Source organism: Salmo salar, chromosome ssa08 (assembly GCF_905237065.1).
Source record: "Salmo salar chromosome ssa08, Ssal_v3.1, whole genome shotgun sequence".
Lineage (NCBI taxonomy): Eukaryota > Metazoa > Chordata > Actinopteri > Salmoniformes > Salmonidae > Salmo > Salmo salar.
The window spans coordinates 7,766,877-7,790,933 of NC_059449.1; the positions used below are offsets into that span (position 1 = coordinate 7,766,877).

The 24,057-nt window shown below is 45.8% G+C and overlaps 2 protein-coding genes and 1 pseudogene across 2 annotated transcripts in view; all 3 read left to right on the forward strand.

The window, feature by feature from the left end:
• The window catches only part of LOC106609871 (uncharacterized), a 34,042-nt gene extending 31,026 nt beyond the window's left edge, over positions 1–3,016 (forward strand). Inside the window, exon 8 of the mRNA XM_014208892.2 lies at positions 200–3,016. Within this exon, the coding sequence (XP_014064367.2) occupies positions 200–1,200 (1,001 nt within the window). The 3' untranslated portion in view covers positions 1,201–3,016. The remainder of the gene's footprint in view (positions 1–199) is intronic.
• Positions 1–24,057, forward strand: part of LOC106610040 (oocyte zinc finger protein XlCOF7.1-like) — a 268,532-nt gene that overhangs the window by 47,482 nt on the left and 196,993 nt on the right. The gene's annotated exons all lie outside the window — the stretch shown is intronic.
• LOC106609870 (zinc finger protein 239-like) lies at positions 17,422–22,912 on the forward strand (annotated as a pseudogene).

The window sequence follows — 24,057 nt, forward strand, 5'->3', positions numbered from 1 at the left end:
TCACTATTATCTGACGTAAAACAATGCATATTGTCTACACACAGTAATGCACCTGGCAACTGTTTTGTTTTTCTTCATTCATAAAATGAAATCAGTACAACTTATGTTTACATACAAACGCAGACATAATAAATGAACTTGACCAGGTTATTGACTTTAAAATAAAATAAAAAGTCTACTTTCTAACCTCTTCCTGCAGCTGGTTGGCTGGAGGATAACAGAGGAGACTGGGCGGCCATCTTGGATTCCCAGACGTGTGCAGCCAATGGTCAAGCGGAGGTCACTGGATGGGACAGTGTCCTCATCTCTGGGTTGGGGAACAACACTGTTAACCATAATCAGAAACAGACAGCCGAAAGCAAAGCAACATCCAAACCTAGTCTCTATGACAACAGACTGGCTGAGACCAGGGCGAGGCGTAGATTTGGTCTGCAGAGACGGGGAGGTGTCCGTATGCGGCAGGAGAGAACAGACAAAGACTTGGCTAGCGATGCTCCGTCCTGCTCCTATAGTTGTGATTCAGAGAGACTGATGGAGCCTCAGGTTAACCCCCTAACAGATGCTGCCTTCAGCCTGCCTTCTATAGGATCTATCAACTGGAACATGGACCCTGCGACAACACAGACACTCCCTGGCCTTCGTCCTCCTCACACTCTCCTAATGTTAAACCAGACCTCAGACAATGCCAGTGCCTCAACACTAAATGCCTACACAAGCCCGATGACTAATGACAGTAGTAGTAATGCTATCAGTAGATACGGTGGCAAAGAGAAGCACTTCCCGTGTTCATTCTGTGGGAAAGCCTTCAGTTTCCCCAAACAGGTGGAGATCCACAAGAGGATACACACAGGAGAGAAACCATTCAGCTGCCACCTTTGCCAGGCCAGTTTTTCCCACTCATCCAGTCTGAAGAGGCACCAGAGGATGCACACAGGGGAGAAACCGTTCAGCTGCCATCTGTGCCGGGCCAGTTTTTCCCACTCATTCAACCTGAAGAGGCACCAAAAGGTCCACACAGGGGAGAAACCATACAGCTGTACCCAGTGTGAGAAGAGGTTCTCCCGCCAGCAGCGGCTGAAGATGCACCTGAAGGTCCACACAGGAGAGAGTTCGTTTGCCTGTATGCAGTGCGGAAAGAGGTTCTCAGAGAGGAGCTGCCTCAGGATACACCAGCAGAAAATGCACACGGCCCATGTATAGAGTATAGTGACATCATAATCTAACTGAGCAGCAGCAGTTAGGGAGAGCTCCTCGTAAAATGTTATTATTTTTGTTAAATTATTTTGTATTTAGTGAACAGTTTGGTTGTTTCAATGCAGTGCTGTGTTCTCCATATCTGGAGATGTTAGTAGATGTTTTTCCTTTGAGAAGATTGTTTGATTTTGAGATTTTGAGAGAGATTTTTGAGAGAGTGATCAACCTGGCTAAAGGCTAGCTAGTCTACTAAGTCATCTTGATCATCTAGCAAGAAGCAACAAGGGCAAGCTTGAGGGACTAGGGCATCGAGAAGGAACATGAGAAAGAGGATAAAACCAACAGAAAAAATAATTGATTTGGAGGATTTCTAAAGGAAAGACAGTACAAGGCATTAGAAAGTCAACCAACAAACAAAAACACACACAAAGGAGAGGTAGGATTGTTCTGGACATTGTTATTGGTGTGTACAATGTTAACTATACTAAATTACACAACTAATAGCTTTATATTTTCATTATAAATAGTGCATTATTTAAAACTTACATGCATCAGTGGATGTTGGTGAGAGGAGCTATAGGAGGACAGGCTCATTGTAATGGCTGGAATGGAATATATGGAACGGTATCAAACACATGGAAACCATGTTTGACTCCGTTCCCTTTATTCCATTCCAGCCATTACAATGAGCCTATCCTCCTATAGCTCCTCCCACCAGCCGCCACTGACATGCATCAATACTCAAGTTCTAAAAATAACAATGGCAACAGTAGCATGAGCTTGGCATATTCCATTTGATCTACCAGCAGAAAAAAACTCTGAACATTATAAACAGCATCACATACTAAAACTGCTGAGGGAAAATCCAGAGACATTGTTGGCTGATTACACCCTAATTGGAGACTCTGTTCACAACGTTGACATCAGCTAACCGCTCGCCCACATGACGCCATAAACGCCATCTGCCCGGTACAGTTGAAACCAGAATTTATCCATGAAGAGCACACTTCTCCTAGGTGCCAGTGGCCAATCGAAGGTGAGCATTTGCCCACTGAAGTCGGTTAAGAGGCCAAACTGCAGTCAGGTCAAGACCCTGGTGAGGATGACGAGCATGCAGATGAGCTTCCCTGAGGCGTTTTCTGACAATTTGTGCATAAATTCTTCGGTTGTACAAACCCACAGTTTCATCAGGTGAAGAAGCCGGATGTGGAGGTCCTGGGCTCGTGTGGTTACACGTGGTCTGCGGTTGTGAGGGTAGTTGGACGTACTGCCAAATTCTTTAAAAACGACGTAGGCAGGTTTTTGGTAGAGAAACGAACATTTAATTCTCTGGCAACAGCTCTGGTGGACATTCCTGCAGTCAGCATGCCAATTGCAAGCTCCCTGTAAAACTTGAGACATTGGTGGCATTGTGTTGTGTGAGAGGCCTTTTATTGTCCCCAGCACAAGGTTCTTGATATGCCATGGCAAAGGAGAAATGCTTACTAACAGGGATGTAAACACATTTTTGCACAAAATTTGAGAGAAATAAACTTTTTTTGCCTATGGCACATTTCTGGGATCTTTTATTCCAGTTCATGAAAAATGCGACCAACAATTTCCATGTTGCGTTTATATTTTTGTTCAGTATATTCTTTAAAGAACAAGTTAACTACTGACTTTCAGCATGCATATAGGGAAAGGCACTCAACTTGTACTGCAGTGACTCAGATGACTGATGATTGGCTAAAATAAATGGATAATAAGATGATAGTTGGAGCTGTATTAGATATCAATGTTGCATTTTATGTTATTGATCATAAATTGTTATTGAAAAACCTCACTTGTTATGGCTTTACATCACCTGCCATCACATGGTTGGAGAGTTACTTATCCAATAGAACTCAGAGAGTATTCTTCAATGGTAGCTTCTCTAACATCAGATATGTACAGTGCGGTATCCCTCAGGGCAGTTGCCTTGGGCCGTTACTCAATTTTTACAAATGATTTGCCACTTGTCTAAAATGACAATGTATGCTGATGATTGCACACTCTACACATCGGCACCTACAGCTAGTAAGCTCACTGAGACTCTTCACAAGTAGTTAGTCAGTGTCAGAATGGGAAATTAACAATAAACTGGTCATAAATACGTCTACAACCAAAGCATTGTATTTGGTTCAAAGCATTCTCTTAGACCTAAACCTCAACTGAAGTTGTGCATAAAGGGTGTGACCATTGGATGAGTTGAAGAAGCTGAACTCCTAGGAGTAACATTGGATGGTCAGTTATCATGGTCAAGTCGTATTTGGCTCCCGAGTGGCGCAGTGGTGTAAGGTGCTGCATCTCAGTGCTCGAGGCGTCACTACAGACACCCTGGTTTGAATCCAGGCTGTATCACAACCGGCTATGATTGAGAGTCCCATAGGGCGGTGCACAATTGGCCCAGCGTCGTCCAGGTTTGGCTGGTGTAGGCCGTCATTGTAAATAAGAATTTGTTCTTAACTGACTTGCCTAGTTAAATAAGGGTTAAAACAATATATATATATATATATATATATATACACTATCGTTCAAAAGTTTGGGGTCACTTAGAAATGTCCATGTTTTTGAAAGAAAAGCACATTTTTTTGAAGGCCAGCATCCCGGAGTCGCCTCTTCACTGTTGACGTTGAGACTGGTGTTTTGCGGGTACTATTTAATGAAGCTGCCAGTTGAGGACTTGAGAGGTGTCTGTTTCTCAAATTAGACACTCTAATATACTTGTCTTCTTGCTCAGTTGTGCACCGGGGCCTCCCACTCCTCTTTCTATTCTGGTTAGAGCCAGTTTGCGCTGTTCTGTGAAGGGAGTAGTACAAAGCGTTGTACGAGATCTCACATGGAGTAGCCTTCATTTCTCAGAACAAGAATAGACTGACGAGTTTCAGAAGAAAGTTCTTTGTTTCTGGCCATTTTGAGCCTGTAATCGAACCCACAAATGCTGATGCTCCAGATACTCAACTAGTCTAAAGAAGTCCAGTTGTATTGCTTCTTTAATCAGAACAACAGTTTTCAGCTGTGCTAACATAATTGCAAAAGGGTTTTCTAATTATCAATTAGCCTTTTAAAATGATAAACTTGGATTAGCTAACACAACGTGCCATTGGAACACAGGAGTGATGGTTGCTGATAATTGGCCTCTGTACGCCTATGTAGATATTCCATAAAAAATCTGGCGTTTCCAGCTACAATAGTCATTTACAACATCAACAATATCTACACTGTAATTCTGATCAATTCGATGTTATTTTAAATGGACAAAAATGTGATATTCTTTCAAAAACAAGGACATATCTAAGTGACCCAAACTTTTGAACGGTAGAGTTGTGAAGATGGGGAGAGGTATGTATGTTATAGAAACATGTTCTACATTATTGACACAAAGATCAACTGTACTATTTCTTCAGGCTTTGATCTTGTCCCATCTTGATTACTGTAAGGTAATATGGTCAAGTGTAGTAAAGAAAGACCTAGCAAAGCTGCAGCTGGCTCAAAACAAAGCAGCACGCCTTGCCCTTAACTTCACACACAGAACTAACATCAACAGCATGCATGATAGTCTGTCATGATTGAGGGTTGAGAAGAAATTGACTACTTCTCTTCTAGTCATTTTAATAAACATTTGTGTGTTGGAAATGCCTAACCACTTGTATAATCTATTTGCATACACTTCAAACAGGCATACATACACCACTATGGGTTTCTTCACAGTACCCAAATGAAAAAAAGGATTGCATGCGTTGCTCAGTTATGTATAGAGCAATGTCATCGTGGAATGCTTTAAAAAAACAGATGAAAAAACGACTTGTATCACAGCGCCTCTCCTCTTTCTAAAAATCAAATTTAACTGTACTGTATATAATATGAATATTTGAATAGTATTTTTGTCTCTTGGTGTCTTTCCTATATATACAGTGCCATCAAGAAAGTATTCAGACCCCTTGACTTTTTCCACATTTTGTTACATTACAGCCTTATTCTAAAATGCATTTAAAAAACCATCCTCAGCAATCTACACGCAATACCCCATAATGACAAAGTGAGAACAGGTTTTCATACATTTTTGCAAATGTATAAAAAAATGTAAGGATTCAGACCCTTTGCTATGAGCCTCGAAATTGAGCTCAGGTGCATCCTGTTTACATTGATCATCCTTGAGACATTTCTACAACTTGATTGAAGGCCACCTTTGGTAAATTCAATTGATTGGACCTGATTTGAAAAGGCAAGCCATGAGGTTGGAGGAATTGTCCGTAGAGCTCAGAGACAGAAAGGGTACCAAAATATTTCTGTAGCATTGAAGATCCCCAAGGACACAGTGGCCTCCATCATTCTTAAATGGAAGAAGTTTAGAACCGCCATGACTCTTCCTAGAGCTGGCCGCCCGGCCAAACTGAGCAATCGGGGGAAAAAGGCCTTTGTCAGGGATGTGACCAAGAACCTGATGGTCATTCTGACAGAGCTCTAGAGTTCCTTTGTAGAGATGTGAGAACCTTCCAGAAGGACGGCCATCTCTGCAGCACTCCACCAATCGGGCCTTTATGGTAGAGTGGCCAGACGGAAGCCACTCCTCAGTAAAAAGAACATGAAAGCCCACTAGGAGTTTGCCAAACGGCACCTAAAGACTCTCAGACCATGGCCTGAATGCCAAGCGTCACGTCTGGAGGAAACCTGGCACCATCCCTACGGTGAAGCATTGTGGTGGCAGCATCATGCTGTGGAGATATTTTTCAGCGGCAGAGACTGGGAGACTAGTCAGGATCAAGGCAAAGATAAACAGAGCAAAGTACAGAGAGATCCTTGATGAAAACCTGCTCCAGAGCGCTCAGGATCTCAAACTGGGGGGAAGGTTCACCTTCCAACAGGACAACGACCCTAAGCACACAGCCAAGTCAACGCTTCGAGACAAGTCTCTGAATGTCCTTGAGTGGCCCAGCCAGAGCCCGGACTTGAACCCGATCTAACATCTCTGGAGAGACCTGAAAATAGCTGTGCAGCAACGCTCCCCAACCAACCTGACAGAGCTTGAGAGGATCTCCACCAGAGAAGAATTGGAGAAACTCCCCAAATACAGGTGTGCCAAGCTTGTAGTGTCATACCCAAGAAGACTCAATACTGTAATCGCTGCCAAAGGTGCTTCAACAAAGTACTGAGTAAAGGGTCTGACTATTTCCATTTTTATTTTTAATAAATTAGCCAAAAAAATTAAAACCTATTTTTGCTTTGTCATTATGAGGTATTGTGTGTAGATTGATGAGGGGAAAAAACTATTGAATCAATTTCAGAATAAGGCTGTAACTTCCAAAATGTGGGAAAGGTCAAGTGGTCTGAATACTTTCAGAAGGCACTCTAATTCTTACGTTTTCATTTTTAATTTTTGTTGAATGTAATAACTTGTTGTTTTTGTCTATTACCATTCTGTACTTTGTCATGTATTTGTACGTTTTATGTGGACCCTAGAAAGAGTAGCTGACGCATGTGCAGTAGCTAATCGGGATCCTTATAAACTAAACATGTAATGTATTACTAGTTAGTTTGTTTGTAATTAATTCTGTTGTATTTGGATGTAGTAGGGAACTGGATGAGGTGAACTGAGAAAATAATGTGTATGATAAGGCAGAGTTGATGATATGGTGATGGTTGGTGTGATGGCCGGGGGACTTACTTGGCTCATCGCGCTCTAGCAACTCCTTGTGGCCGGCCGGGCACCTGCAGGCTGATTACGGTTGTCAGTTGAACTGTGTTTCCTCCGACACATTGGGGTAGCTGGCTTCCGGGTTAAGCAGGCGGGTGTTAAGAAGCGCAGTTTGGTGGGTCATGTTTCAGAGGACGCACAACTTTACCTTCACCTCTCCAGAGCCCGATGTGGAGTTGCAGCGACGATACAAGATCGTAATTGGATATCACAAAATTGGGGAGAAAAAGGGGGTAAACAAAAAAAATGATAAGCATTGTCTGTACAGTAAAATGCTGTAAATGACGTCAAGAGCTCAGGCTCTGCGCTTCACAGTGCTGGATGGGTTTTGAATGACAGCTGTTCTGAACTTGAGCACCACACACGACAAGAAGTTGCCCCCCATCCCTCCCGCTAATTAGGCAACTTTTGCAGATTTCTTGTTTTCTGAGGGAAATGCTGTAAATTAAGATGAGACGTTGAGGATTATAATAAATACTGCTTTGATGTCCTACTAGCAATTCAAAAACCTGTGAGTCCAGACCTGCTCTTCACATTTCCATGTCATTAAATTCATGTCATAAACACTGTGAACATTTATGATCACTATGTTTGATGTACATTTTTCTAGATGACATGGCATCATACCCTGGGTTGTTCTGAACAGAATGAGTCTGTCTATTGTGAAGAACATTTGTCACGAAACACACACCTGAATGCACCCATGACTCCTTTCTATATCTATACAATTACAACCCGTTTCTCTGATTTGCCCTGTGAAACCTTAACACTAAGATTGTACCTTATAACTTAGCTAGTCATGTTGGCAATGGAACAAGCTTTCAAATGATGCCCACCTGACCCAGACTGCAGTTTATAATGATGTTTTTGGACAGCGTGAACTACAACAGTAATTGTGTGATGTTGGGGATGCAGGGCTGTGTTCCAAACGAAACAACTACAAGTCTGCTTGCTCTAGTTCCTCAACGGCACAGCTAGGATAGCTCAAAAAAGCACCTTATAGTTGAAGACTTTGTGTCATGAAATTATGTAGGAACTGTGCATTTTGGAGAAGTGTGTGTGTGGACACTTCGAGAGACACCAGTTAGACCTCTCACTCAAACCCTTGTCATTTTTTGGTCTTATGTTGCACCTACCCCACATTTTCCAGCAATACTCTTATCATGTTAGTGAATGTATCCAGAGTGTTTTCAGATTTCGTTATCAACAAATGCAGTGAAAAGTGCAGTAAATGTAAAAACAGTAATTTTAGGATCGTCTTGTATCACGTGAAATGTTGTGTCCTCCACTTTGGTCTGATAATGTTCCTGTAAGCTCCTAACTGTTCCCCTTTTAATTGCTACCATGCTTATGCATATGCTTTTCCTATGTATTCTGTAAGAAACACCTCCCTGACCGAGGCGCCAGTCAAGGATCCAGTCTGCAGCCCAAACCCTTCTCTTCAGTCTCAGTGCAGGGATGGAGCAGGGCCTGGGGCTGATAGAGATAGACCCTCCTGTTCCTATGATACAAACACCACAGTATCCATGATGAACAGAGCAGGTCACCCTGGGCTTCAGCCTTCACAGAGAGTGGTGGGAGACCCCACTGGTGGTAGTCTAACAGGAAGTCTGTCTTCTCCTTCAGGATCTCATCTAATGCCTGGTGACTGGGTTCATAGAAGGCCTGAGCCTGGACCTGGGTCTAGCCTTCCTGGTAATGGTTACCCCACCAATACAGACAGGGTCAGGATGGACATTCACCACAGAGTTACCTAGCCTATAACACAGTACACACAGTACACAATCCCAACAACACCCAAACAATGGCTAGAGGTCAAGGAGGGAGCTCAAAGACTGACCACCTGAGGGTGGTGGCTCCTGCTCTACCTCATCTGGTGTCATTGGGTCACAACATGGGAGGCCGAGCATTAGGAAGGACGCAGACAAGCTGTACGCCTGACGCACGTGTGGGAAGCACTTCGCTAAGGTGAAATATGTGAAGCAGCACCAGACCGTTCACACCAAGAGGCCCTTAAAGTGAGCTGTTACAAGAATTTCTCCTTCCTCCTGAGTAACCTTATCAGACATAGGAGTGTCCACCACGGGGGGGAAATCGCAGCAGTGTTGGTTATGCTTTACGCAGGGGATATCTGGAAACCATTCTTTAGTTTTATAGTTATCATGTGAAGTGTCTTGGGTTATGAGGGTTTTTGTGACTACTAAATCCCTCAGTTGAGTATCTAGATATGCTTACATTCTCACATGATACAGACTTGTTGTTTGGTGTGCTGGCATAGCCGAAACACTGACATTGAAGTGTAACACTATATTCCCCTCTGAATTTAGTTTTGCCTATGTTCTATTCATAACAAATATAATGTCCCTCTTCTTTATAACACCTTAATAAGCCATTTTTAGGTCATTAATGAATGGTACTTTTGTCTAAGCATGTCGGCTCTGAGCTTGAAAGATACTGATCATGAATAGGTTTGATGTGTAATCAAAGATGCTGGATAAATGAAGATAATTCACTCAGGCAGTTTGCCATAGAAAAAATGGTTGTTACTGTCTGTCTCGATTCCCACCGACGGTGGCGCCCCCTCCTGCTCGGGTGGCGCTCGGCGGTCGTCGTCACCAGCCTATTAGCTGCCACTGATTCCCTTTTTTGTTTTCTCCCTTTTTGTGATTGTGTGCACCTGTTCTTAGTGGGGGTGATTAGCGGGGCTATTAGTATTAGCTGGTCCGCCTTCTCATTGTGCGGGATTGTCATTCCCGTTTGTGCTTGTGTTTACGCTTGTGTGTTTGTTTTTGCGCCGCATGTGTTTTCCCCTGTGTTTGGGGCACTTTATTTTGTGTGCGCGTTATTCGCTGTTTGGGGTGGCTTGTGTGTGCTCGCCTGTTGATCCATTAAAAAGCCACTACCCTGTGCTCGCTGCTTCCTGCGTTTGATTCCTCACTCACGACGCCCGAGCCTTACACTGTCTACTTAACGGGGTGGCTCCCATAGACATCAATGCGATTGCATTTGGGTGTGGCCTACTTCATTGACTTACATTGAAACAGAAACAATGAGTGAGTGGGATGGTTGTCTAGAAGGGACACAGCAATTTGAACGGTCATCCAACTCGGAACTCGGCCCTCTTTCTCCAGCTCCGACTTTCTGACCTGAAAATCACTGACGTCAGGATTTGACCTCGTATTTTTCCGAGATCCCAGTTATTTTGAACATGAGATAAGAACAGCGCACATACACGTTTTATTTAGTTACGCCCTTTGAGCTATGACGCCAACCAATAACATCCTTTCTGTTCAGTATTGTAATGACCTGACTAGATTATAAAGTAACAATTGTACAGACTGAGGGTTGAGTTTACGAATTGAAGGTTTATTAACCCAACTTTGCACAGGCTACTGTTTGGTCGTAGCCCACGCCAAATAAATGAAAGATACCCACAAACCAACCGTGACCTTCTCTTGTGAAGGCCAGACGTAAGAGAGAGAACAATTGCTAAACCTGGTCTTAATTTCCAATGCTCCATCCCCCTGCCCAACCCCCTCTCCACGCCACTCCACCAACCGCCAGGATGACCGGAATCAGAACATTCCAGGCATTCCCGTGATTGGCAGATAGCAGGTTGATTGGCATGTCGGACCCCGCGAACACTGGTAAGTACAACACAACCCACTAATAGCCTAACACATAACACACAGCTGTCTGTGCGGGTCGCTACACAGCCCCCCCACCACAAAGTCCCTCGTCCCCGAGGGAACAAACAAAGTCTCTGAAGCGACCCGGAGGTCTCCTTTGCCTGCGTGGCCGTGATGGTCGCAGAGTGTCCAGATGTGAAACAGGGGGCTCCATCCGTGGCAGGGGGCTGCCCCTCTGGGACCCAGGGGATGAAGGAAGGGATATGGGGGACAAGGAAGCGGGAACGGGGAATACAGTCCGTGGCTCCGGGGAGCCACACGGTGACACAGGGAGGGAGTCAGGGGGAGTGGGCTGTCTGGAGCCTTGTCTGCGGCACCTGGGGGTGGGTGCCTGGAGAATGTCATTGCCAGAGAGGGGAATTGTGGGGGTCCCTGGGGTTTGGGGAGAAGTGGCCCCTCTGTAACCTGTCCCGGTGCAGTGCCACCTTTCTCCCCCAGCGGTTTCCACTGTCTGTGGTGGGGAACGGCCCAACTACCTCCCCTACCCTCTCCAGGACGCTGCAGGGTCCCACCCAGTGACTGTCCAACTTGTGGCATCTGCCTTTTTTTCTTAGGGGGCTGTAGACCCAGACCAGCTCCCCAGCCACAAAGTGCCTTCCCTGGGTGTGCACGTCCTAGTTCCTTTTCTGCCTGACACCTGCATTCACCAGCTGCTCTCTGGCGAAGTTGTGGGCTGTCTCCAGGTGTTCCTGGAGTCTCCGGGCATACTCCGGCCGCGGGGGAACATGAGGGCTATCCAGGGGCAGACCAAACGCCATCTCCGCAGGGGTGCGGATCTCTCTCCCCAGCATGAGGAGGGCAGGCATGCAGGAGGTGGAGTCTTGGACACCGGAGCGGCATGCCATGAGGACCATAGGCAGGTGGTTGTCCCAGTCATGCTGGTGTTTGGAAGAGACGATGGCCAGCTGCTGTCCAAGCGTTTTGTTGAAGGCCTCCACAAGGCCATCACTTTGAGGATGGAGAGGAGTAGTGCAGCCTCACACATGGTGGCGAACACAGGGGACTCAAAGTTTCTGCCTTGGTCGCTGTGGAGGGACTCTGCAGCTCCAAACCTGCTGAACATCCCCGCTGTCAGGGCTTCGACGATGGTCTCTGCCTCCTGGTTAGGCGGAGCAGGCCTCAGGCCATTCTGTGAAATAGTCCATGGCCGTGAGCACCCAGCGGTTTCCACTGTCTGTGGTGGGGAACGGCCCAACTACATCCACTCCCACCCTCTCCATGGGAGCCCCCACTGGGAACTGTTGGAGCTGAGCATGAGAGCGGCCTGGGGGGCCCTTTCTCGCTGTGCAGTTGTCACAGCGGCGGCAAAAGTCCTCCACATCCCTCTTGTGCTGCCCCCAATAAAAGCCCTGACAGAGGCGGCGGAGTGTTTTTGTGACCCCAAAGTGTCCAGTCCCCCCCCCCCATGGGTACTCTGGAGCACAGCCTCCCGCAACGCTTTTGTGACCACCACCTGCCACCTCTCCTCTCCTCTCCCGTAGCTGACTCCTTCCATGCCCGCTGTAGCACGCCATCAGCCAGCCGCAGTCTCTCAAACTTTGACCACAACCCTTTGGTCGCGAGTGAGAGCGTTGTTACCTCTTCCCATGGTGGCCTCACCTGCGCCTCTACCCACTGTAGCACTGGCTGTAGATCTGTGTCCCGTCCCTGCTGCTGCCCCCATTCAGCCACGTCGACAGTCTGCAGCTCACAGCAGACAGGCCTGCACGCCCGACACACTGTGGCACAGACCCCCTCCTCTGCACACAGCTCTCTCTCCCGTCCCTCTCTCTGCTCACAGTGGCGGCAGCCGTCTGCAGTACAGGGCCGACGGGACATGGCGTTGGAGTGGCATGCCCCTGCCCTGTGCACCACTGTGAAGTCATGCAGCTGAAGCTCCTCCAACCAGCGAGCCACCTGCACCTCTGGCTCTCTGAAAGACATGAGCCACTGGAGAGCAGAGTGGTCAGTCCTCACAGTAAAGGGCAGGCCACCCAGGTAGTACTTGAAGTGTTTGACGGAAGCCACAACAGCCAAGAGCTGACACAGTAGTGGCGCTCATGTTTGTCAAATGTTTTGCTGAAGTAGGCCAGTCTCGGACAGCCCCCACCTTGTCCTCCATGGTGCTGATCCCCTCCTTCCCCACTCTTTGGCCCAAGAAGGACGCCTCTCTCATGAAGTGGCACTTCTCAGGGTGGAGCTTCAGACCTGCGGCAGCCACCAGCTCCAGCACACGCCGCAGCGCCATCCGGGCTGACTGGGAGGAGCTGCCATGGGCCAGGATGTCATCGAGGTATACCAGACACTGCTGTCGGGGGATGCCATCCAGCACCCTGTCCATCAAACGCTCAAAAGTAGCTGGAGCGTTGCACAGGCAGAAGCACAGGACCTTGAACTGCCAGTGTCCTCTGTTAGTGGAGAACGCAGTTTTGGGTCTGGCCTCTGGGGAGAGGGGCACATGCCAGTAGCTACTGCGGAGGTCTAGTGAGGAGAACCAGGAGGACCCCCTAACCAGGTCCAGCGACTCATCGATATGGGGTATGAGTCCTTCCTGGTTACCTTATTCAGCCACCTGTAGTCCGCACAGAACCTCAGCTTGCTCCCTTTCTTAGGAACCATGACGACTGGCGCCGCCCAGGGGCTGCCTGAGGGCTCGATGAAGTCTGCCCGCTGCATCTCCAACACAGCCTTGTCTGCCGCCTCCTGGCGTGCCAGCGGGATACAGCGGGGACGCATCTTGATGGGTCGAGCATCACCTGTGTCGATCTCATGCTGCACCAGATGAGTCTGACCCACCTCTTCCTCACTCAGCACAAAGCTGTCTCTGAATTCAGACAGCAACTGCTACAACCGTTCCTGCTGCTCTGGGTCAAGACCAACATAGTTCCTCCCCCATATCTCCCTCACTGCAGACAGTGTCCTCTCCCATCTGGGGTAGCTGGACTGGGGGGGCGCGGCCCAGGCTCACAGAGAGATGTGTCATGGAGGTAGCTGGGGGAATGTAACACACAGCCATAGGTGACTTGGGCTGGGGAAAAGTCACACACAGATGTGGGGGAGGGGGGGCAGCCATGAGTCTCTGCTGCTTTAACTGTTGGAGTAAAGGGTTTGTTGGGTTGAGTGAATGTGACATTATGGGGGGCCATGGTGATTGCCGGCCCTCCCTGGAAGCTCAGTGTGCCCCCATTTAGGTCTAACTGCTGCCACCCACACAGGATGACACACAGACCTGCCCCCTACTGTCAGAGCCATTATTCCCTTCCCTTTCATGGTGCCAGCTCACCTGTGACTGTGCGGAGCTGCACAGTTGTGGGCTCACACTGAGTCCAACCTGGCACAATATCCTGCCTCACCAGAGTTACTGTGGACCCAGTGTCCACCAGGGCAGAGCAAGGCACCCCCTCTACAGTGACATGACAAAAGCCCACCACAACAACAGGCTCCATCCGCTTGCCCTCGTCTGCTTCTGGGGGAAGTGAAGCCTTGCTTCCCCGTCTGTGCCGGTGGGCTCCTCCTGAAGATGATGGTGGTTGGGACAGAAAGCCTACCGGTCTATGCGGACCCCGAGACGTTTCCCTGAGCTCTGGGGGACATGGGGCAATCCCGGCGCAGATGGCCTGGCTGGCTACAACCCCAGCAGACCCTGGGACCAGGGCGTGTGTTTTGTGTTGCCTGTAGCGACACAGCACGAATGAGTTCTGTCATTTCAGCCACCCATGCAGGCTTTTCTGGCTCTGGGCTGCTCTGCCCCACAGCCCGCACAGAGGGTCTGTCTCCCTGCACCCACACCAAAGCCCCAGCTGAAGCCCCAGCCCACACCAGCTCCCTCTCCAAAGCCATCTCCAAGGCTATCTGCAATGACTCAGGATGATCCATTATGCGCAGATCGTGATATAATAACCATCGTATCAAGGTAAACTTGGAGTCACGCAAAGATATGGTGTAGTCCACCCAAACAATGACTAGAGGTCAAGGAGGGAGCTCAAAGACTAACCACCTGAAGGTGGTGGCTCCTGCTTCTACCTCCTCTGGTGTCATTGGGTCACAATGTGGGAAGCCAGGCATTAGGACAGACGCTGACAAGCTGTACGCCTGCCCCACGTGTGGGAAGCGCTTCACTGAGGCGACTTATGTGAAGAAGCACCAGACCGTTCAGACCAAGGAGAGGCCCTTTAAGTGCAAACTATTTTACAAGAGCTTCCCCTTCCAGAGTAACCTTATCAGACATAGGAGTGTTCACAACGGGGAGAAATTGTCGCAGTGTGGCTTAAGATATACGCAGGGGATATCTAATAACCATTATTTAGCTGACATATTATAGTTATCATGTGAAGTGTCTTGGGGTAAGAGGTTTTTTTGGATTACTAAGTCCCTCAGTTGAGCATCTGGGTATGCGGTCTTTCTCACATGAAACAGACTTATTTTTTGGTGTGCTGGCACACCCAAAATATTGTCATTGAAGTAACTATATTCCCCCTCTGAATTTGTCTGTTCTATTCATAACAAAAATACTGTCCCTCTTTCGTGTAACACCCCCTTCCCCCCCAAAAACATTATTTGACATAGTCAGGTGGTACCTATTCCTTTATGTACAAATAACCTGACCTTATCAGGTATAAACTCTGTCAAAGCTCAACAAGACAGACGGTATTCTCAGTCTCACCATTGCCACCAGGTCTACTGTACGTCTCACCAAATGGCGAGCGTCACAAACTCCACAAATATTATTTTTCATTTGATCCACCTCTTCACGCAACACTAACCCACTGATCACCCCTTTGAGCGGCTCCCTGTTCCAGAGAGCAAAGCATGACACAGGTTGAGCCCTGAGCAGCGAAGCATCCACTTCCTATTACACTGAGCAGCGAAGCATCCACTGCCTATTACATTATACTTCAAACCTTTTCATGAGCAGTATCTTTCAAGCTCAGGAGAAGACTTGTTTAGAAAAATTACCCTAAATGACATAAAAACAATGGCTGGCTAGATCCCATCTGTGGAAAGGACGGAAACCTATAGGTTCTAACTTGTAAGGAAGCTGATGAAACGAAGACCACTAATTGTCACGTGTGCTCCCTCTCCGGCCTCGAGGTCACCAGGCTGCTCGTTATGTCGCACACCAGTCACCGTCATTACGCGCACCTACGCATCATCAGACTCACCTGGACTCCATCACCTCCCTGATTACCTTCCCTATATATCCCTCTGGTTCCTTCCCCAGGTGTCATTGTTTCTGTTCCAGTGTTTAGTCTGCGTTGTTCGTGTTATGTTGCATTTATTTATTAAAACACTCACTCCCTGAACTTCCCGACTCTCAGCGCACATCGTTACATTAATTCTAAATGATAAACAAGAAAATAAAAAGTCAACAAATCAAAAGAACATGAATTATCATGTTAACAGATTTGGTCACCTATTTATTTACATTTTAGTCATTTAGCAGACGCTCTTATCCAGAGCGACTTACAGTAGTGAATGCATACATTTCATACATTTTTTTTTCTCCGTACTGGTCCCCCGTAGGAATCGAACCCACAACCCTGGCGTTGCAAACACCATGCTCTACCAACAGCCACACGGGACTGATTTTGGTTCGACCCATACGTCGTGTCAAGCTGGTTAAAAGGACAAACTGGGAAGGGTTATATCAGTGTAAGTTTCGAGAACTGGAATTGTTTAGATTTTTTTTGTGCATCCTCCACCCAGAGGAAGTGGATTCTTCGCTGCTCAGGGCTCAACCTGCTCGGATGCCTAAAGGGAGAGATCCAGAGAGTATGAGATTTTGTCAGGTTGCATTTCCTGCTTTGATAGCCATGTTGATCAACCGCACTGCACTGATGGAGTAGAAATCACAGAAGATAGATGTGGTAGTTGCAGAGAAATATTTGGGTGTGAGAGATTTTTGTGCAGAAAATGTACAGGGAGTTTTCAGAGAAGGGGTTCCATCCTTCAAGGCTGACGGCCGGATGTAGGATCTCTTAGGGCCAAAGTAGTGGGATGGGGTGGTGGGGTTTTGGGGAGAGTGTATAGGTGCAGGGTTAGATGGTGGTGCAATTTAGAGGTCCTGAACAGTCATTCTGAAACATATTTTAAAACTAAACTACCAGGAAGTTAGAAAAGACCGGTTGGGTGTGTGGGCAGCTTATATTAATGAGCTTGCCTTGACTGACAGCTCTTTGAAACACCTATATCAAGCAACTTGGATGCAGGGAGAAGTGTTGCAGTAATATCATCTCAATTTTTTTGTTATACATCTCCCGTTTGGCATGTCTCTCGTGATGCAGTTCACAGCAGCACTGACGGGTGTGTTGACCTGACAACTGCGTTTGAGTTTTGAACGACCCTTTTACTCCATGCAGGCTGAAGACCTAGCTAGCCCGTAACTAGCGAACCCCAGGCACAGCAAAAAAGGGAAACATAGAAATATCTTTGCCATATATTAATAGGGTAAACTTTTAATTATATTTGCTGACACCTCACTGTCAAATTTTGGCACCAGTGGAGTAGCTATCTAGCAATATAAACCACGCTCCTCTGCAAACACGGCTTTTATGGTGTTGGTTACAAGGCAGTACTTATTTAAATTAGATAACAGAATATCATGTTGAATGAAAATGAGAGTTAAGGTGATGTTACCTTAACCCCTAAATAATGAATCCAAGTGTTTGACATGGGGAGGGGACCAGTAACTTTATGATAAAACTGTATCAATGTAGAAGCAACAGTGACCTTGATGATTTTCCCATTACTTTTTTTTTTTTTACCAAAAAGGTGCAATCCGCCATCCGAGCTGCGAAAGGCAGCAATAAGCAACACAGCGTCTAGTCTGCTGGAAAGCTACACGAAGAAGACACCAACTAATAACATCCTTTCTCTTCAGTGTGTACGGAAGTAAACAATGACCAAGAACAATTTACACATTAGCGTTTTTTCATTGATATTTCGACATTTATAAATACCATGGAACTCAACATATGGCTCATTTAACTGCGCAGCATCACATATCCCATGTATTCTTTAATTAGCGTTATAGACAGGACTTGGTTGGTAGATGTTATCTAGGTAACACTAGCTGCTAACGTTAGCTAACAATGGCTAACTGTATGGTTTTTCACACTCAAATAGCCTCCATCATGGAGGTTCTAGCGAATGCAGCCGTGGCAGAGATATGTAAACTCGTTGACGACGACTATGCAGTGTTTCGTTTGGAAATAACTCAAAGCCAGAAAGAAAACAGGGCATTACGAAGGAAACTACTAGAACTGAAGGTGGCACGGGAGCGCGCAGAGAGGACAATGCGAGAGCGCGTCCTCACCATTCGTCCCAGAAGTGTCAAGACCCTCGACCGAAACAGAGGAATGGCAAGAGGTACATTTTGCGGGAGGCTGCGGAGCAGGTCGCCGTTCATATATAGCTCAGTGCCTGTCGCCCCGTTCCCCTCTGCACATGTGTTCAGATGTGTAACCCATAATTGGGTCTTGGTCAGTTTTTTGATAGAATGCAAATCCCCTGATTACTTGGCTAACTTGCGCAAAGACACAATATCATATTGTAACCAGATCCTTGATTTACTGTATTTCTTATTATTTACTAATTGAAAACAAGGTGATGGATGGAACATAATCGGCCTACATCAATCAATTAAGAGTATATCAAGTAGTTATGAGAAGTGTTACCTTGCCAATTCTAGACAGCATCAATATACCGTTGAACATTAACAGTAGTTAACCTAACCACCTCTTTTCCCCAATCACTCTCTCAGGTGAAGGACATCTCACTGGAGGCCACAGGAGCTTTGTGAAGCCAGCGGGACACAATACATGGAGAGATGACCAACCAATCACTGTTGATGAGGGGAGTGGAACCTCAACCCAGCATGTTATCGTGATAGAGGTTAGTGTAATAGTGTTACACCAAAAATTACAGTTACTTTATAACTCAAATGTGGCCTGTATATTTCAGAAAGGCTCCCCTCAGCTATTCACTTGCATACATGTACATAGGGGAGCTTGTGAGACTTCCCTACTGTTAATATGTGTGTGTGAATAACTCACATTGGAGAGTTAGATAAGATGCAAGAATAATCCTTTACTCAGGTATTACATGTTACAGGTCACGACATCCTATCTTGCGTTACTCATCTCATATGTATATACTGTATTCTATACTATCTATCTTAGCCTAGGCCGCTCTAACATTGCTCATCCATATATTCTAATTCCGTTCCTTACTTACATTTGTGTGTATTGGGTATTTGTTGTGGAATTGTTAGATATTGCTGAACTGTCGGAACTAGAAGCACAACCATGTGTGTGTGACCAATAAAATTTGATTGATTGATCTATCCTTGCTAGGTGCCCCGCCAGCGCCTTCTCCGAGTTGGTATTATGCCCATTATCTCAACACCTTCCTTTTCGTATAGAATTAGCTTGAGCACTTCATACCATTTTAATACCACAGGGAATATACCTATTTACATTATCAACACTTTTTTTCCTTTCTTGCCCTAGTTTGGCACAGTGGTAGCATATTGGGCACCTCTGGGAGCCTCAGGGCCTCTCCTTCCTCTTCCATGTCCTCCTGAAATTGTGGAGGCACGGTCGGCAGAGATAACTGCCCTGGTGGGGTCTTCCCCATCTCCTCATTATGTGTCCTGCCCACACCATCCAGAGGATATTCACAGTCTTCCAATGTAGACCTACACAAGTCTGGTTCATCCTTGGGAGCAATTTCCAAACGCATGAAGGTACCAGGTTCATCTGTACAAACAATAGTACGCAAGTATAAACACCATGGGACCACGCAGCCATCATACCGCTCAGAAAGGAGACGCATTCTGTCCCCTAGAGATGAACGTACTTTGGTGCGAAAAGTGCAAATCAATCCCAGAACAACAGCAAAGGACCTTGTGAAGATGCTGGAGGAAACAGGTACAAAAGTATCTATATCCACAGTAAAACGAGTCCTATATCGACATAACCTGAAAAGCCGCTCAGCAAGGAAGAAGCCACTGCTCCAAAACCAGCATAAAAAAGCCAGACTACGGTTTGCAACTGTACATGGGGACAAAGATCGTACTTTTTGGAGATATGTCCTCTGGTCTGATGAAACAAAAATAGAACTGTTTGGCCATAATGACCATCGTTATGTTTGGAGGAAAAAGGGGGAGGCTTGCAAGCCGAAGAACCCCATCCCAAACATGAAGCACGGGGGTGGCAGCATCATGTTGTGGGGGTGCTTTGCTGCAGGAGGGACTGGTGCACTTCACAAAATAGATGGCATCATGAGGAGGGAAAATTATGTGGATATATTGAAGCAACATCTCAAGACATCAGTCAGGAAGTTAAAGCTTGGTCGCAAATGGGTCTTCCAAATGGACAATGACCCCCAAGCATACTTCCAAAGTTGTGGCAAAATGGCTTAAGGACAACAAAGTCAAGGTACTGGGTGGCCATCACAAAGCCCTTACCTCAATCCTATAGAAAAAGTGTGTGTGAGCAAGGAGGCCTACAAACCTGACTCAGTTACACCAGCTCTGTCTGGAGGAATGTGCCAAAATTCACCCAACTTATTGTGGGAAGCTTGTGGAAGGCTACCTGAAACGTTTGACCCAAGTTAAACAATTTAAAGCCAATGCTACCAAATACTAATTGAGTGTATGTAAACTTCTGACCCACTGGGAATGTGATGAAAGAAATAAAATCTTAAATTCTCTACTATTATTCTGACATTTCACATTCTTAAAATAAAGTGGTGATCCTAACTGACCTAAGACAGGTAATTTTTTACTAGGATTAAATGTCAGAATTTGTGAAAAACGGAGTTTAAATGTATTTGGCTAAGGTTTATGTAAACTTCCGACTTCAACTGTATATGTGAATAACTCACGTCAGAGAGTTTAAATAAGTTCCGATCATAATCCTTTACTCGGGTGTTACACGTTACAGGTCACGACATCCTAATCAGACACTCATAATGCACCTGTTTATCTATCCTAGATAGGTGCCCCACTTGCGCCATCTCTGAGTTGGTATTATGCCTATTATCTCAACACCTACGACATTGTTATAGAATTTAACTCATGTACCGGTAATAACCCCCTCCCTTCTTGTGTCAGTCTGCAGATGGAGAGGCTGCAGGTCCTGGAGGATCGTCTCTGGTCAAGAAGGGGAGGACTGAAGTAGACGACCCACAACACAGCAGAGAAATCCAGACTGTAGACACGGGGGACCAATCTACCACCGCCATGCCCCAGCCCAGGACCAGACGCAGTATCACGGCGGTCAGTGGAATGCCGAACGCCGACCTCAAGTCAGAGACAGACAAAGAGACTTTAACTGTAACCAAAAGGCTTTTACACACCCAGAGAGACTGGGGCTGGGGCCGCTGGGCTGTCCTACTGTTCCTGGCTCAGAGTACTTACCATTATTTCGTCAGAGCCAGAGGACGGATCATTCCTGTGGAGATGGGGATCGTGACGCGTTAGACACAGGCAGTGATGATCCGTCTTGTTCTTACATTAAAGAGATGGACCCTGGCAACATGCCCTTGCGTTTAGAGACACAGACTGATCTGTCTAGAGGGGACTGGAACCGGTACAGTAGTAGTGTATACTCTGAAGGGTGCCTAGATAAGAAAGGGGAGGGTCTGGTCGTAGATGAAGTGACTGTGAAAGTGGAGGGCGACGTTCCTCCCACACGGAATGGAGATCGTCACCTTGGAGACGGACACTCACAGGACAGAGTCTTCTTAGATTACAGGGAAAGCTTAGAGACAAATCCAAATGTCACAACCCACTCCACTTTGCACGCATTCAGGGATGGTGACCCAGTGTACACGTCAATGGGGCCTTCCGATTCACATGGCCGTGTTCTATTTGATCAGATATTCAACTCAAACGACATGGCTAGAGCCCAGGCTGAGGGAGGGGAAGCCACATCAGGCAATAGCAAAGAGAAACAGTTCCTCTGCATGTTCTGTAACAAAGGCTTCAGCTGCCTCCAGAAGGTGGAGATCCACCAGAGGGTCCACACAGGGGAAAAACCCTTCAGCTGTACCCAGTGTCAGATGCGCTTTGCCCAGACTGGTGACCTGAAAAGGCATCAGAGGGTCCACACGGGGGAAAAGGCATCAGAGGGTCCACACGGGGGAGAAACCATTCGGCTGCCACTTGTGCCAGGCTAGTTTCTCCCACTCCTCCAGCCTGAAAAGGCACCAGAGGGTCCACACAGGGGAGAAACCCTACAGTTGCCCCCAGTGTGAGAAGAGGTTCTCCCACCAGCACCATTTGAAGATTCACCTGAAGGTCCACACGGGAGCGAGGTCGTTTGCCTCTACGCACTGCGGGAAAAGTTTCTCAGGGCGGAGCTACCTCAGAATGCACCAGCAGAAAAAACATTCCACTCTATAACATAGAAAGTAACCATTCTGCTCCAAGTTTAGATCAAACCTTGCATTAAAGACAAAGATGAATGTATTGTTGTCAGCAGAAAAGAACTAGAGATGCATTTGGTATAACGAGAGTTACAGATTTCGGTGTTGAATATTCCTGAGTAGAATATTGCATCCAGACAGTGTGTGATATATAAGTGCCTACGGGAAATATTCAGACCCCTTGACGTTTTCCACATTTTGTTACATTACGGCCTTATTATAAAATGGATTAAATAAAAACATCCTCAGCAATCTACACACAATAACCCATAATGTGAAAATAGGTTTTTAGACATTTTTGCAAATGTATTACAAATAAAAAACATACCTTATTTACATACAGTACCAGTCAAGTTTGGACACCTACTAATTCAAGGGTTTTTCTTTATTTTTACTATTTTCTAAATTGTAGAATAACAGTGAAGACATCAAAACTATGAAATAACACATGGAATCATGTAATAACCAAAAGAGTGTTAAACAAAGATTCTTCAAAGTAGAGACCCTTTGCCCTGATGACAGCTTTGCACAATCTTGACATTCTCTCAACCAGCTTCTCCTGGAATGCTTTTCCAACAGTCTTGAAGGAGTTCCCACATATGCTGAGCACTTGTTGGCTGCAGAGGCAGGGACTGGGAGACTAGTCAGTATCGAGGGAAAAGTTAACGGAGCATAGTACAAACAGATCCTTGATGAAAACCTGCTCCAGAGCGCTCGGGACCTCAAACTGGGGCGAAGGTGCACCTTCCAACAGGTCAACGACCCTATGCACACATCCAAGACAATGCAGGAGTGGCTTCGGGACAAGTCTCGAAATGTCCTTGAGTTGCCCAGCCAGAGCCCAGACTTGAACCCGATCAAACATCTCTGGAAAGACCTGAAAATAGCTGTGCATCAACGCTCCCCATCCAAACTGACAAAGCTTGAGGGGATCTGCAGAGAAGAATGGGAGAAACTCCCCAAATACAGGTGTGCCATGCTTGTAGTGTCATACCCAGGAAGACTCAAGGCTGTAATTGCTGCCAAAGGTGCTTCAACAAAGTACTGAGTAAAGGGTCTGAATACGTATGTAAATGTGATATTTCAGTTTTGTTTTTGTAATAAATTAGCAAACAGTTCTAAACCGGTTTTTGCTTCGTCATTATGGGGTATTGTGTGTAGATTGATGAAGGAAAAAACAATTTCATCAATTTTAGAATAAGGCTGTAACATAACAAAATGTGGAAAAAGTCAAGGGGTCTGAATACTTTCCAAAGGCACTCTAAGCCTAAAGTCTGTTAAATATTGTTTGTACTGTAAGCTAAACCATGTTCACGAATGCCTGTTTCATTACTTCCATTCAACTATGGTTTTGACATTTTTTAATAAGAAAATGAAGGCAATTTATCAAGTACATGCAGATTTTTAGTTCAAACATGTTTGTGTGGTTTTCATATGGTGTATTTAAACTAACTTTGTTTAATAAACACAAAATGGGATTTTTCATTCTAAGACTTACATCCAACAGCGCTTTATAACCATTATAGACTTACTAAATATACCTACACTAACAAACACCTACAATGCACATCAAAATAGTTTAGTCAGGTTTGTCTGACTTGACTTATCATAGCTGAATTATTTTTACCCACAACATATTTACAGTGCCTTCAGAAAGTATTCACACCCCTTGAATATTTCCACATTTTGTTGTGTTACAGCCTGAATTTAAAATTGATTAAATAGAGATGTATTGTCACTGGCTTACACATAATACCCCATGATGTCAAAGTGGAATTATGGTTTTTCTAAATGAAAAGCTGAAATGTCTTAAGTTAGTTTTCAACCCCTTTGTTATGGCAAGCCAAAATAAGTTCAGGAGTAAAAATTTGCTTAAAGTCACATAAGTTGCATGGACTCGCTGTGTGCAATAATAGTGTTGAACATGATTTTTGAATTACTACCTAATCTTTGTTCCGAACACATATAGTTATCTGTCATGTCCCACAGTAGAGCAGTGAATTTCAAACACAGATGAAACCACAAAGACCAGGGAGGTTTTCCAATGCC